Genomic DNA, 14,034 nt, shown 5'->3' on the forward strand with positions numbered 1-14,034 from the left:
TCACTGGAAAAACTCTGATGCGGGAAAGATTGAGGGCAGGAGAAAGGAGCAGCAGAGGAGGAGGTGGATAGATAGCATCATTGACTCAATGGACATGAATTAGAGCAACTTTGGGAAATATTGAAGTACAGTGTAGCCTGGGGTGCTGCAGTCCATGGGGTCACAAAGTTTGGACATGACTTAGTGAGTGAACAACAACAAAAAAAGTGTCTAAAACCTGTAGATACCAAGTTTTATAGAAGAACATTACAGCATTATGTCACAGAAAGATCTGGCATACTTATTTTGAATTTATTTTACAAAGAGAAAAATAATGAGCCACTAACAAGTGAGACTGAACACTGGACCAATGACATAGAACCTGTGATATCAGGACAATTCCAGGACACATGGTCTGATAAATGCAGTTCTACTTGTGGAGGGGACAGGACTGAATATCCTGATCTTCCTCAAAGTCTAACAAATAAGACTCAATTTCAAATTTCAAAAGAATATTGTACTCCTGTATAACTTCATTCAAAATATAAGACTGAATAGACTCTGAACATCAGATGGACTGATATTTTTTTGTTTGTCATTTCATGGTGAAGTAATTTTATTTATTGAGAAACCTAAATAGAGTCACAAAACTCAATACAAAGACAGAGATATATTAATGATTTTGAGTAAAATTTCCATTCACCAAGAAGCCGAAGATCTGCAAGTTTTTTAAAAGAGTCATTACATTCTGGATGGAGAAAAGTAAGAATAGGCTAAATGAACGACCTGTTAGTAGATTACAGAAAGTCTCACAGGCTACAGTAAATTATATCTTAAACAGGATGGCAAAACTCTTTTGCTGAATAATTATCAATATATGTCAACTTGTCTAATATTCAGTTCTCCTCTGCTCAAATTTTAATACTGATTGCTTTTTTCATGCCTTCTTTCAGGATCTGCCTAATTTAATAACCAAGGAAAGACAAGCAGACAAAGTAAAGGCTTGTGGTGAGCCAGACTTTTTCCCGTGTGTGCACAGACCATGTGGTCTATGAACATGACAGCCCCCACTTCCTGTTCCGGGGAGTCACACGGGTACCGGGTAGTGTGTATATGTGCTGCCGGGCACTCAAAGGCACTGAACTCTCAGCTTCAGGCAGAACTGCACATTTGTTCAGGGAATCCGTGCCTCATGCCACTCTCCAGTCTGCCCTGGGTGCTCCTGGCCTTCACCTTCTCTGGTAGGGAGGCTTCCAAATGTGGGTGCACGTGTTCAGGGTGAAAGGACTGCACACAGGCACATGGAGCTTCACAGGGACTTGGGGAGGAAAGGAGGGTTGGAGAAAAGCAAGGGTCTTAGGATTTCAATTTTTTCTTTTTGGATCCTAAATAACTCCTACACTATTTTATTCATTGCTTCATCTTTGTTTTCTGATTTTTTCCCCACAGGATCTGGTGTGGCCCAGAAAGTTACTCAAGACCAGTCAGATGTATCCAGCCAAGTGGGGCAGTCAGTCTCCCTGAATTGTCGGTATGAAACAAGTTGGAGCGCTTACTACCTTTTTTGGTACAAGCAACTTCCCAATGGACAGATGACTTACGTTATTCGTCAGGGTTCAGGAATGACAAATGCAAGGAAAGACCGCTACTCTGTAAACTTTAAGAAAGCAGATAAATCCATCAACCTCACCATTTCAGCCTTACAACTGGAGGACTCTGCAAAGTACTTCTGTGCTCTCTGTGATGCACAGTGCTTGAAGTAATAGGAAAAGCTGTACAAAAACCCCTGAGCTTAGTAAGAAAGAGCCCCCCTGCTGCAGGACCCTGCTGAAATGCACACCCACAGACCCCAGACAAGAAATGATAGTCCTGTGGTTATTTAAGTTGTGGTCTGGATCAGAAGATTTAGTTCTAGTTAAAGGCACCTTCTACGTTATTTGGAAACAGGTGTCCAGAGTAATTCTCTACTAATATATTCTCCTCTTGAATTTTTGACTTTAAATCAACTGTACAGAACATGTGTAAAGTTGTCTAAATTTGAAAACTTGCTCCATAATACTTTAAACTGGCAGCTTTACTTCATCACAAACCTGGGTCTAGTTGTGTGGAATTACCATCGAAACTATTTCGTTAATCATTTCCTCTTAGACTTTGTGTCAGGGCACAATCAGAAAAGCAGAACCATGAGTGATGTAGAATAAGAGATTAGTTCTAGGTATTAGAAGTCAGGCAATGGCTAGAGCTGGTGGACGAGTCTGTACAAAGTTGTTATCTTCATATCTGGTGTTGAGCCTGAATTCACTTTAAGTCAGCTTAGAGTAACATTGATGCTTTTGAACTGTGGTGTTGTATAAGACTCTTGAGAGTCCCTTGGACTGCAAGGAGATTCAACCTGTCCATCCTAAAGGAAATCAGTCCTGAATATTCACTGGAAGGAGTGATGCTGAAGCTGAAATTCCAATACTTTGGCCACATGGTGCGAAGAATTGACTCTTTGGAAAAGACCCTGAAACTGGGAAAGATTGAAGGTGGAAGGAGAAGGGGATGAAAGAGGATGAGATGGTTGGATGGCATCACTGACTCAATGGACATGAGTCTGAGTAAGCTCCGGGAGTTGGTGATGGACAGGGGAAGCCTGGCATACTGCAGTCCATGGGGTCGCAAAGAGTCCGACACAACTGAACAACTGAACTGAACAAAACTGAACTGAGGGTAACATTTGTAAAGGAAAGTCTGATGGGGACAAAAGCATGGACAAACTGTGACACATAAAGTCATCCTTGAACTATGAGGACAACTGGAACCCACGAAGACTTGTCTGTCCCTCATCTCCTTCAGTCTCACAATAGTGGGTGACTTTGAAGAGAAGCGACTGTCATTTGCCATCATGCTACATGCATACTTGGTCCAAGACAAAGAAGATGAGGACTTCTAATGGGAAGTGGAGGAGTTATGAGTCAACAATAAGATGAGCTAGTTCAGCAGCAGCAATATGTAGAAAAAGCATTTGCCCAAATCCAGTAGTCAGCCATGGTGAAAACTCTAAGAAACACAGGAATAATGGAGAAGTTCCTCAACAGTCTTAGTATGTTTACTGGTAAAAGACTATACTTTTCCCTAAGGAAGGGAACAAAGGGAGAATATCCACTTTAATCACTCTCCTTCAGCACAGTGCTGGACGTTGTAGCCAGGGCAGTAAAGCAAATAAATATATGAACAATCTTATAAGCCAGAAAGACAGTCAAATTACCACTATTTTCTATGTAGATAATCCCAAATAATATGCCCTCCAAAACTCCTACAACTAGTAAGTGGGTTCAGAAGGTCTCAGGATATATAAGGTAAACACACAAAATAAAATGCATTTTTATCTACTATCAGTAAACATGTGGATACCTAAATTAAAAATATAATACTATTTACAATGGCTCAAGAAAGACCCTAAATCCTTTAGGCATAAATCTAATAAAACATGTACAGAACTTATACACAGAAAGCTACAAAAGACTGCTACTTCCAATAAATAAAAATAGCCAATGATTGTAGCTATTATCCTAGAAAGACAACTTTCCCCCAGTGGAGCTGCGTAGGCACTTTTAGAGAAAAAAAATTGATGGCACATGTATTATGACCTCTTTTTGGACTTGATTCTGTTTATTGACTTCTTTATTTTATCCTCATACCAACAGACCATTCTATCTTAATGACTGGGGCTTCATACACATTTTTAAATCTGGAAATGCAAGTCTTGTTTTTGTCTTATTGAAGGCTTATTCTAGGTCTTTGCACTTCCACATAAGGTATAGAATAGCTTCTACCACAAGAGATTGAGGTAATTTGATTGGGATTGTGTTGAATTTATGAATTCATTTAGGACAACTGACATCTTAACATATGGAGTCTTTGGATCCACAGCCTCTCTATTTGTCCTCTCTGATTTCTTTCAGTAATCTAGGTCCTCTCTGATTCCCTTCGTTAATGTTGAGGTTGCTGTAGAGGCTTGCATTGCTGCTGTTGTTTAGTCTCTGTCGTGTCCAGCTCTTCGCGACCCCATGGACTGTAACCCCCAGGCTCCCCTGTCCATGGGATTTCCCAGGCAAGAATACTGGAGTGGGTTGGCCCTCCCTTCTCTAGGGGATCTTCCCAATGCAGGGGGATTTTCTACAGGTACAAACGTGTGATGTGTAAATAAAAATAGTCCACCTCGTTGGCAGGCAGACTCTCTACCACTGAGCCACCTGGGAAGCAAGGCTACTTATAACAATTTTATCTTTTATTTCGTATAGCTTTTTTACATTAATTGACCTAAATGCCCAGCATTAAATCCAGAGCTAAGACTAATTGGGTTAAGAAAAATATGGATACAGGGAATTAATTATGCCCTGAAATTCAAGCCAGAACACAGCTAGGATACCTGTCAATATGAGAACAGATTTAGTTCAACAGCCAGACAGATGGTATCAACCTCTTGTTTTGGGTTTTGAAAACACTATTTCATTGATCAGCCTTAGGAAATGGTCTTTGCTGACATTAGTGTCTGTAGGCTGCAAGGACTGGTCATGACTGAGTTCCAGGTCATGATTTATGTTAGTTACCCCAGACCTCAGAAGTGAGAACATTTCTCATCTCCCTAAAATGATCTGTGATTTTTATCTCTTAAATCTAAACTATTCTAGAGTTACTGGAGAGGAGTCAAGAAGACGTCTTGCATACCTTATATTAAATTAGTTCCCAAGCATTTGATAAATGACATTTTAATTGCATTTTCTAATGCTTTTGCTAGAATCTAGAAATAAAATTGATTTTTGTGTTTGGTGACTGTATCAATGCACTAATAGGTTCTAGCTTTTAAACAGCTTGTTTAGAGGTGCTTTGTATTTTCTACATGTATAAACTTATGATCTATAAATTAAAATAGTTTTGCTTCTCCTTTTCAAACTTAATATATCTTTTTTCTTCCCTGGTTTGATCCCAGGCCCTCCATTAGGACAGTGAATAGAAGTACCTGTCTTCTTTGTGATCCTGTGGGAAGTAATACTGAGTTTGATATTTTCATTGATGCCCTTTATTAGATTTGGGAATTTCTCTTATTTTTGGATTGTTGGGAGTATTCATCATGCAGAGACATTAGCCTTTCATCAAGTTCTCTTGATTTTTTTAAAAAGTAAATTGAGTACATTATTTTGGTTTTCATCAAGCAAACAAAGATCACTTTACCTCATATGGTCAAGATATAATCTTCTAAAATTAAAAATTCTGAAAAGAGCCAATAGGCTAAGAAACTTATTTTTAGATTCTCCATATTTTGGTTTCCATTTTTTTGGTTTTTGTTATTATTTAAAATGCCACTTTGAAACGTTTTGTACAATCTTCTAGAAAAATAAAGTCAAAGAAACCAAGAAACAAAAACGTTTGTTTTTTTTTTCTACCTTTTGCTAATATAGTAAAATAATATATTCCTACATAGCTTAAATGAATTCATTTTTAGTTGTTCCTATATTTTCAGTAGTAGTAGGTGTTGACTTGTGTGTGTGTGATCTGCCACATAGCAGACTACCAAAGAATATTTATGAATATTTGTTAAATATTTATATGGGAATAATATTTATTCCCATATTATCAGTTTAATTTTCCTCCACATTAGACTTGTGCTGTTTGTTTTCTGTTCTTGAATTTTGTCCACGAATATGACCCTCTATTTATCCTGTTGGAGTCTTTTGTTTAACTTGACTTCTGTAGTATTGAAAGATTGCTTTTGGAATAATTTCAAGAGTTGTTCAGCAGAACTTCTTTCATTAAGTTCATGAATAACAACTCATCTTCTCATTCAGAAAACAAATAACTCTTGAGTGCTTGATCTGTACCAACCTTAACATTGAATAACCTTCAAATATGGGACGATAAAAGACAAAAGCAAAACTACAAAGAAGCCAACAACTGAGGGTGTATGACAAAGTAAGGAGCCAGAAATAATGAAAACAATTTGTGGAGTGGTATAGAACTAAGAAAACACAGATGAATACAGAGGTCATGCACCTAAGATGTGTGTATCTCAGTCGTGTCCAACTCTTGGAACACCATGGACTGTAGCACCCCAGACTCTTCTGTGCATGGATTTACCCAGGCAGGATACTGGAGTGGGTTCATTTCAGTTCAGTTCAGTTGCTCAGTCGTGTCTGGCTCTTTGCAACCCTATGAACCGCAGCAAACCAGGCCTCCATGTTTATCACCAACTACCAGAGCCCACCCAAACCCATGTCCATCGAGTTGGTGATGCCATCCAACCATGTCATGCTCTGTTGTCCCCTTCTCCTCCTGCCTTCAATCTTTCCCAGAATTAGGGGCTTTTCAAATGAGTCAGCTCTTCCCATCAGATGGCCAAAGTATTGAAGTTTCAGCTTCAACATCAGTCCTTCCAATGAACACCCAGACTAATCTCCTTTAGGATGGACTGGTTGGATCTCCTTGCATTCCAAGGGATGCTCAAGAGTCTTCTCCAATACCACAGTTCAAAAGCATCAATTCTTCGGCACTCAGCTTTCTTTATAGTCCAAATCTCACATCTATACATGACCACTGGGAAAACCATAGCCTTGACTAGATGGACCTTTGTTGGCAAAATAATATTTCTGTTTTTTAATATGCTGTCTAGGTTGGTCATAATTTTCCTTCCAAGTAGTAAGCATCTTTTAATTTCACGGCTGCAGTCACCATCTGATTTTGGAGTCCAGAAAAATAAAGTCAGCCACTGTTTCCCCATTTATTTTCCATGAAGTGATGGGACCAGATGCCATGATCTTAGTTTTCTGAATGTTGAACTTTAAGCCAACTTTTTTAAAGCAACTCTCCTCTTGCACTTTCATCGAGAGGCTCTTTAGTTCTTCACTTTCTGCCATAAGGGTGGTGTCATCTGCATATGTGAGGTTGTTGATATTTTTCCCAGCAGTCTTGATGCTTGTGCTTCCTCCAGCCCAGCATTTCTCATGATGTACTCTGCATAGAAGTTAAGTAAGCAGAGTGACAATATACAGCCTTTTCCTATTTGGAACCAGTCTGTTGTTCCATGGCCAGTTCTAACTGTCACTTCCTGAGCTCCATACAGGTTTCTCAAGAGGCAGGTCAGGTGGTTTGGTATTCCCATCTCTTTCAGAATCTTCCACAGTTTCTTGTGATCCACACAGTCAAAGGCTTTGGTATAGTAATAAAGCAGAAATAGATGTTTTTCTGGAACTCTCTTGCTTTTTTGATGACCTAAATAAAATCCCTTATGACTCTACAGTGGAAGTGAGAAATAGATTTAAGGGACTAGGTCTGATAGACAGAGTGCCTGATGAACTATGGATGGAGGTTCATTACATTGTACAGGAAACAGGGATGAAGACCATCCCCAAGAAAAAGAAATGCAAAAAAGCAAAATGGCTGTCTGAGGAGGCCTTACAAATAGCTGTGGAAAGAAGAGAGGTGAAAGGCACAGGAAAAAAGGAAAGATATACCCAATTAAATGCAGAGTTCCAAAGAATAGCAAGGAGAGATAAGAAAGCTTTCCTCAGTGGTCAGTGCAAAGAAATAAAGGAAAACAATAAAATGGGAAAGACTAGAGATCTCTTCAAGAAAATTAGAGATACCAAGGGAACATTTCATGCAAAGATGGGCACAATAAAGGACAGAAAAGGTAGGGACCTAACAGAAGCAGAAGATATTAAGAAGAGGTGGCAAGAATACACAGAAGAACTGTACAAAAAAGGTCTTCATGACCAGGATAATCACGAAGGTGTGTTCACTCACGCTCACCTAGAGCCAGACATCCTTGAATGTGAAGTCAAGTGGACGTTAGAAAGCATCACTAAGAACAAAGCTAGTGGAGGTGATGGAATTCCAGTTGAGCTATTTCAAATCCTAAAAGATGATGCTGTGAAAGTGCTGCACTCAATATGCCAGCAAATTTGGAAAACTTTGCAGCGGCCGCAGGACTGGAAAAGATCAGTTTTCATTCCAATCCCAAAGAAAGGCAATGCCAAAGAATGCTCAAACTACCACGCAATTATCTCACATGCTAGTAAAATAATGCTCAAACTTCTCCAAGCCAGGCTTCAGCAATATGTGAACCGTGAACTTCCAGATGTTCAAGCTGGTTTTAGAAAAGGCAGAGGAACCAGAGACCAAATTGCCAGCATCCGCTGGATCATCGAAAAAACTGGAGTGGGTAGCCATTTCCTTTTCAGGAAGCTATCCTGATCCAGGGATCGAAGCCCCATTGCCTACACTGCAGATGGATTCTTTACCCACTGAGACACCAGGGATATTCACCTTTCTTTTTTTTTTTTTTCAAGTCATAAACACACATTTTACTTAATATAAAATTTGGTTGTTCTACAAGACAAAAGGCCTGGACTCTTCAATGAATCAGATATGAGGAATGGCAGGAAACTTGAAAAGGTTGACATCCTGTGGGAGTTTAGCTCTGCAGTTCATTTATTTAGTCACTAGAGGGGGCTGCGTCATTTGGAAACAGCGGTCTTTTCCGGCTATCAAGGAAAGGAAGTTTATGTTTTCCATCGATGTTCCACAGAAGAGTGAAAAAAAATTTTTTTTCATCATCTTTAGAAAACTAGATTTTATAATCCTTTGTTGAGTGCATGTGGTCAAGGATTCAGGGAATCATAGCCTTATAGCCTAAACCTTTTCCATATACCTCCCTAAACACTGCTTTCCCATTTCCCATCCCTGGTAACTCTTCCCTTCCCTATTCCTTACGCTCTTTTTTCTTCACTCCTCTTTTTCTGCCAGGATCACCCACCTCCACCCTTGTCCTCCCCAGATAGTTTGCTTTCCCTTCTGTCTTTTCTGTCTCAGCATCCTTGGTGTCTCTCTGTCTCAGCATCTTTGGTGCGGAGCACCTACAAACACGGGCACAGAGGACATAAGGACTAAGGACCATTGTTCAAGGAGGATGCGGAGAATACCATCCGTGTCATCAGTTACTATGTCAAGAACAGATGTACTGAGAAATGTCTGCCTAGATGGAGACAGATACATGATTCCAAGGACCTTTTCAGGACGCTGAGCTCTAATGTCCGAGCTCAAGACGTTTAGCTTTCTGTCCCAATGTTATTAGTATTTCCTGTCCCTCAGAGCAATCACAGCCTACTTTGAATTCTCACATACATTTGCTAGAACATGGATGGGAATTTTTATCTCTTTATAATGCAGAGCTCAGTACAGTTTTCTGGGATTAAACACTGTTTTCCACAAGCTTCATGGAACACTAGAAAATGTTTTTGAAGAAGAAATGGTAGAACAATGGTTCTGGATAGACACACAACTGTGATTGGTGTTCCTTTTCCGGAGTCAGACTTTAAACTTCACAGAGGATGGCAGCATACACCCTGTGAGTTGGGGATGTCTCTCCTTCTTTGGGGGACATGATTAAAACAGGGCAGGAAAACCTAAACAAGGAACTGCTTGATCATTGGCTGACAAATCCTGGCAACAACAGACTGCAACGGACACCTGCACTGGTTGTAAGTCTCTAATAGCAGCAGTTGCTTCTGTTCTCTGGAAACAAGCCCAGGAGCAGACACAAGTCTGAACTCTGAGCCCACAGTCCTCGTTTGTCCTTGAAGTATGAGGCTGGTGATTGGAGTAACTGTTTTTCTGACCTTGGGTAAGTGTTCTGTGTCTACAAGGGATGACTTTGAAGCCAAGGAACCGTAAAGGGTCATTTACTCTCTACTCCTCTCCCTGTGTTTTATTCTGCATTATAGCAATGGAATTGAGAACAGATCTATGCATTTCCCAGGGAGTACAAACTTCTACATAACAGATTAATTCATAGCCATGATCCGGAAGAGACCTTAGCAGTAAGCAGGTTGGAAGAACTCTCTGGGGTTATTGAGCCAAGGACCCCGGGATAAAGACTATAGAGTCTCAGATTCTTGCCATCTGTCTTTGGTCCCTATATAATAAGCATCAATAATATTTATCAGGACATAGATAAAAACACTGGAGTAGGGGGTAGGTCCAGACAGTTTGGGGAGTGTTGTGCCCTTGATCCATAGAATTACACTGATTTGTTGTCAGGGGTTAATTTTATTTTCTTCACCCTTTAGGGACTGTGATTAATGCTAAGACCACTCAGCCCAGCTCCATGGATTGTGCTGAAGGAGAGGATGTAAACCTGCCTTGTAACCACTCTACCATTGGTGGAAATGACTATATACATTGGTATAGGCAAAATCCCAATCAGAGTCCACAGTATATCATTCATGGCTTACGAGGCACAGTGAACCGCAGCATGGCCTCTCTGCACATAGCTTCAGACAGAAAGTCCAGCACCTTGGTCCTGCCCCAGGTCACCCTGAGAGACGCCGCTGTGTACTACTGCGTCCTGAGAGAGCACACTGGGACAGACGGGCTGCACCTGTGCAGTATCTCTGGTGGGAAGAAGTGGGGACAGAGTGGGGAGAGCAGTCACTAGAGCAAATTTAGAGCCTTCTAGAAGGAGAGTCAGAGAACAGTAAGAGATGGGGAAAATGAAGGGAAAGGAAAGGGAAGAAGATGGTTAAAAGCAGAAGAAAAAGAGGACAAGGAATAAGCACCCAGTTTACTGAAGAATCTGAGAAGAATTTTGAGGAACGTCAGAATCATAATTTTAACAAAGCAATAAAGTAAGAGGTGTTAATAATTTTTATGACTCTTTCTCATGTCAATAAAATGTTGGTTTCAGTGTGCTAGTCCCAACATAAGAAGTGGGAAACATACAAATAATTCTCCTTGTACCAAAGGCTTCTTTCATGTGGATCCAAGGCCAAGTCTAGACTCTGAGGTGTTATAGCTTTTCCACTTACCAGAAACAAATTACTCTCTCTGAGAAAGATCTGAAATGTTATTGTTGCTAGTCTAGAACACTCATATTTCCCATGAAGTTTTTTGAAAGAAACAAAAATTAAGTGAATAATAATTTTTCTCTTTCTAGGCAGGTCTGGAAACCCTGCCTCTCTAAGGTGTTTTCATCAATTTGATCATCCCTAAGCAGCACATGGGGGCCCCCATGGCTCAGCAGTGAAGAACCCACCTGCAATGCAGGAGCTGCAAGAGACCCGGGTTCAATCCTCGGTTCAGGAAGAGCCCTCGGAGGAGGGCATGGCAACCCACTCCAGTATTCTCCCCTGGAGAACTCCATGGACAGAGGAGGCTGGCAAAGAATCAGACATGACTGAAGTGACTTAGCATGAAGCAGCATGTGGGGCTTACCCTGGTGGCTCAGTGGTAAAGAATCTGCCTGCCAATGCAAGGGACCCAGGTTTGGTCCCTGGTTGGAGAACTAAGATCCCACGCGCCTTGGAGCAACTAGGCCTACGTGCTGCTACTACTGAACCATCCTTGAACTGTGCATCTGAACGTCAGTGTCTGCAGATCACTTCACTTTCTCTGCAGTGAAAATATACAGGTCTTTGTCTTCCATTCCTTTTACCCCCAAATCTACTGACAGAGAATCGATATTATTTACAGAGTCTGAGATAAGAGCACAAACTAAAATTATCTTCATATGGTTTCAAAAGCACTTATTTTTCTCTAAAATATCCTACTAAAATTAAAAAACATAATACAAAACTAGTAATCAACAGTTTAAAAATGTATTTACAATAGAAATTTAAAAATAATTTATTCACTGTCACTTTAATAAAAATAAAACTATTACAATTCAATTTTCGATGTCCAGCTGGTGGTTAAGATAACTAATATTGCTCTCAATGCAGGCTGAGTCTAAAATAAATATATATAACTTTTAAAGTCATCAGTACCATTTTTATAGAATAAATATATATGCATTAATATACAAAATTTTTTTCTCTTTCTGACTTTCATCACTCTGTTTAACAGGCTCTAGGCTCACCCACCTCACTAGAACTGTCTCAAATGTGTTTTTTTAACAGCTGAGAAATATTCCATTGTATATAAGGATGGCAACTTCTTTATCTGTTCATCTGGGGATGGACCCTATTTGCGGGGCAAGACACAGACATAGAGAACAGACTTTGGACACAGTAGGGGAGGGAGAGAGTGGGAAAAATTGAGAGAGTAGCATTGAAACATATGCTTTACCATATGTGAAATAGATAGCTACTGGGAAGTTGCTGTATGATGCAGGGAGCTCAATACGGAGCTCTGTGACAACCTAGAGGAATGGGGGGAAGACTCAAAAGGAGGGGACATATGTATACTTCTGGCTGATTCACATCATTGTATGGCAACAGCCAACACAATAGTGTAAAGCAACTATCCTCCAATTAGAAATAAATTAATTAAAAAAAATAAATTAAAAAATAATACTGTTTAATACAGCAAAGTGTTTCAGCCAATAGAAGCAACTTCTGATCATGCTGATTCATGAGCACCCTTCAGAACCACAAGGAAGTGCATAAGAGAAGCAAAAGCTGCATCCTTAACTCTTCTGGGAAAAAGTGTTTCATTAGGGAAGAACCTACTGCATCCATGCCGTGTGAGAGCAAGATGGGGCTGTACAACTAATTTTTGCTTTCTTTTCCCTAAAATTCTCCCAAATTCCTAATCAGGGTCTGCCTTCTCCTAAATGTTCTCAGAAAATGTCCCTCAAATCATAAAATAATGATCTTTCTCTTTCCTACTCTACCCCTGGCCAGCACGTGCTGAGCGGGTTGCGGTGGGGGACGGGGCGTCCTGTCCGTGTCACCTGAGCAGGATTTGCTGGGTGAGCTGATTGGCTGCAGGAGCAGGAACGACTTAGGACACTCACTCCCTCGGGGTTTTGTTAACTGTCTTGCAGTGAAAATGTCCCAACAGGAAGAGGCAGCGTCATGAAGAGGCTAGCAGGCACTGTGCTGGGGCTTTTGTTTGCCCAGCTTTGCTGTGAGTGGGGGCTGCCCCACAGGGGATCTGAAGGAATGAGGCGCTGCTCTATTGTTGGGGGAGGGAGAGGAGCTGACAAGTCCTGCAGACTTTTTATCCTTCTCATCATCTATGGGGATGGGGAGGGCACTTTCAGGGTTTAGTAGGAGTTACAGTGACCGTCGCCAGTGACTGTTTCTCTTTCCTCATCAGGTGTGCGAGGGGTGGATGTGGAGCAGAGTCCCCCAGCCCTGAGTCTCCAGGAGGGAGCCAGCTACACGCTTCAGTGTAATTTTTCCACTTCCTCACAGAGTGTGAACTGGTATCTTCAGAACCCTGGGGGCCGCATCATCCACCTGTTTTACATTCCTTCAGGGACAAAGCAGGATGGAAGATTAAATGCCACAACAGTTCCTAAAGAAGGTCGCAGCTCACTGCACATTTCCTCTTCGCAGACCACAGACTCAGGCACTTACTTCTGTGCTGCGCAGCACAGCGCTTCCCAGGCACCTGCAGCCTGTACTCAAACCCTCCGCGGGCTCAGCCCCTCCTCCAGCCACAGTCACACCGTGAGGCCACCACAGGGCATTTGCGGTGCTTAGTGTTACTCACCTTTATCAGGACAGTTTTAACCACAGACACGTTCTGGCCCTACAGATTATGGACTTTGGTCTTTATCTTTCCTTCTCAACATATATCTCCTTCTGCACTAGAAACTTCTATCTGGGAACTAGCAGAGTAGTTGATAAGAGGATAGAATTAAAATAAATATTTAACCACAGCTTCCCAGGGGTAAAGAATTTGCCAACCAATGGAGGAGATGCAGAAAACATGGGTTTGATCCCTGGGTTGGCAAGATCCTCTGGAGGAGGAGATGGTAACCCACTCCAGTATTCTTGGGGAACACTGGGAAATCTCATGGACAGAGAAGCCTGGCGGGCTCCAGTCCATGGGGTCTCAAAGAGTTGGACTGACTGAGTGACTAAGTACACATGCTGAACTCAAAAATGTTAAAAAGTGAAAGGAATTAAATGAAATCACTCTAATAAAGATATTACCCAGTGTGTGAGAGGGTGGGGCCTACTGACAGAATTAAAGCAGATATGAACTTGGAGTTCTAGCTGCCTGCGAAGAGCAGAAGAGGAACTTGAGCTGCCACTGAGCACTGACGCCAGAAACAATGGACAG

General features: G+C 41.1%; 3 gene segments (V, D, J or C); all 3 read left to right on the forward strand.

Moving 5' to 3' along the window:
* The first annotated feature begins 1,128 nt into the window (after positions 1-1,128).
* Positions 1,129-1,742, forward strand: LOC120853706. The segment is given in 2 exon segments: positions 1,129-1,220; positions 1,429-1,742. Coding segments are annotated over 2 exon segments (363 nt in total).
* A 7,813-nt stretch (positions 1,743-9,555) lies between these two features.
* LOC120853707 lies at positions 9,556-10,456 on the forward strand. The segment is given in 2 exon segments: positions 9,556-9,643; positions 10,089-10,456. Coding segments are annotated over 2 exon segments (408 nt in total).
* Positions 10,457-12,815: 2,359 nt separating this feature from the next.
* Positions 12,816-13,448, forward strand: LOC120853708. The segment is given in 2 exon segments: positions 12,816-12,867; positions 13,060-13,448. Coding segments are annotated over 2 exon segments (441 nt in total).
* The last annotated feature ends 586 nt before the right edge of the window (positions 13,449-14,034 follow it).

This window comes from Oryx dammah, unplaced genomic scaffold (genome assembly GCF_014754425.2).
Source record: "Oryx dammah isolate SB20612 unplaced genomic scaffold, SCBI_Odam_1.1 HiC_scaffold_26, whole genome shotgun sequence".
NCBI lineage: Eukaryota > Metazoa > Chordata > Mammalia > Artiodactyla > Bovidae > Oryx > Oryx dammah.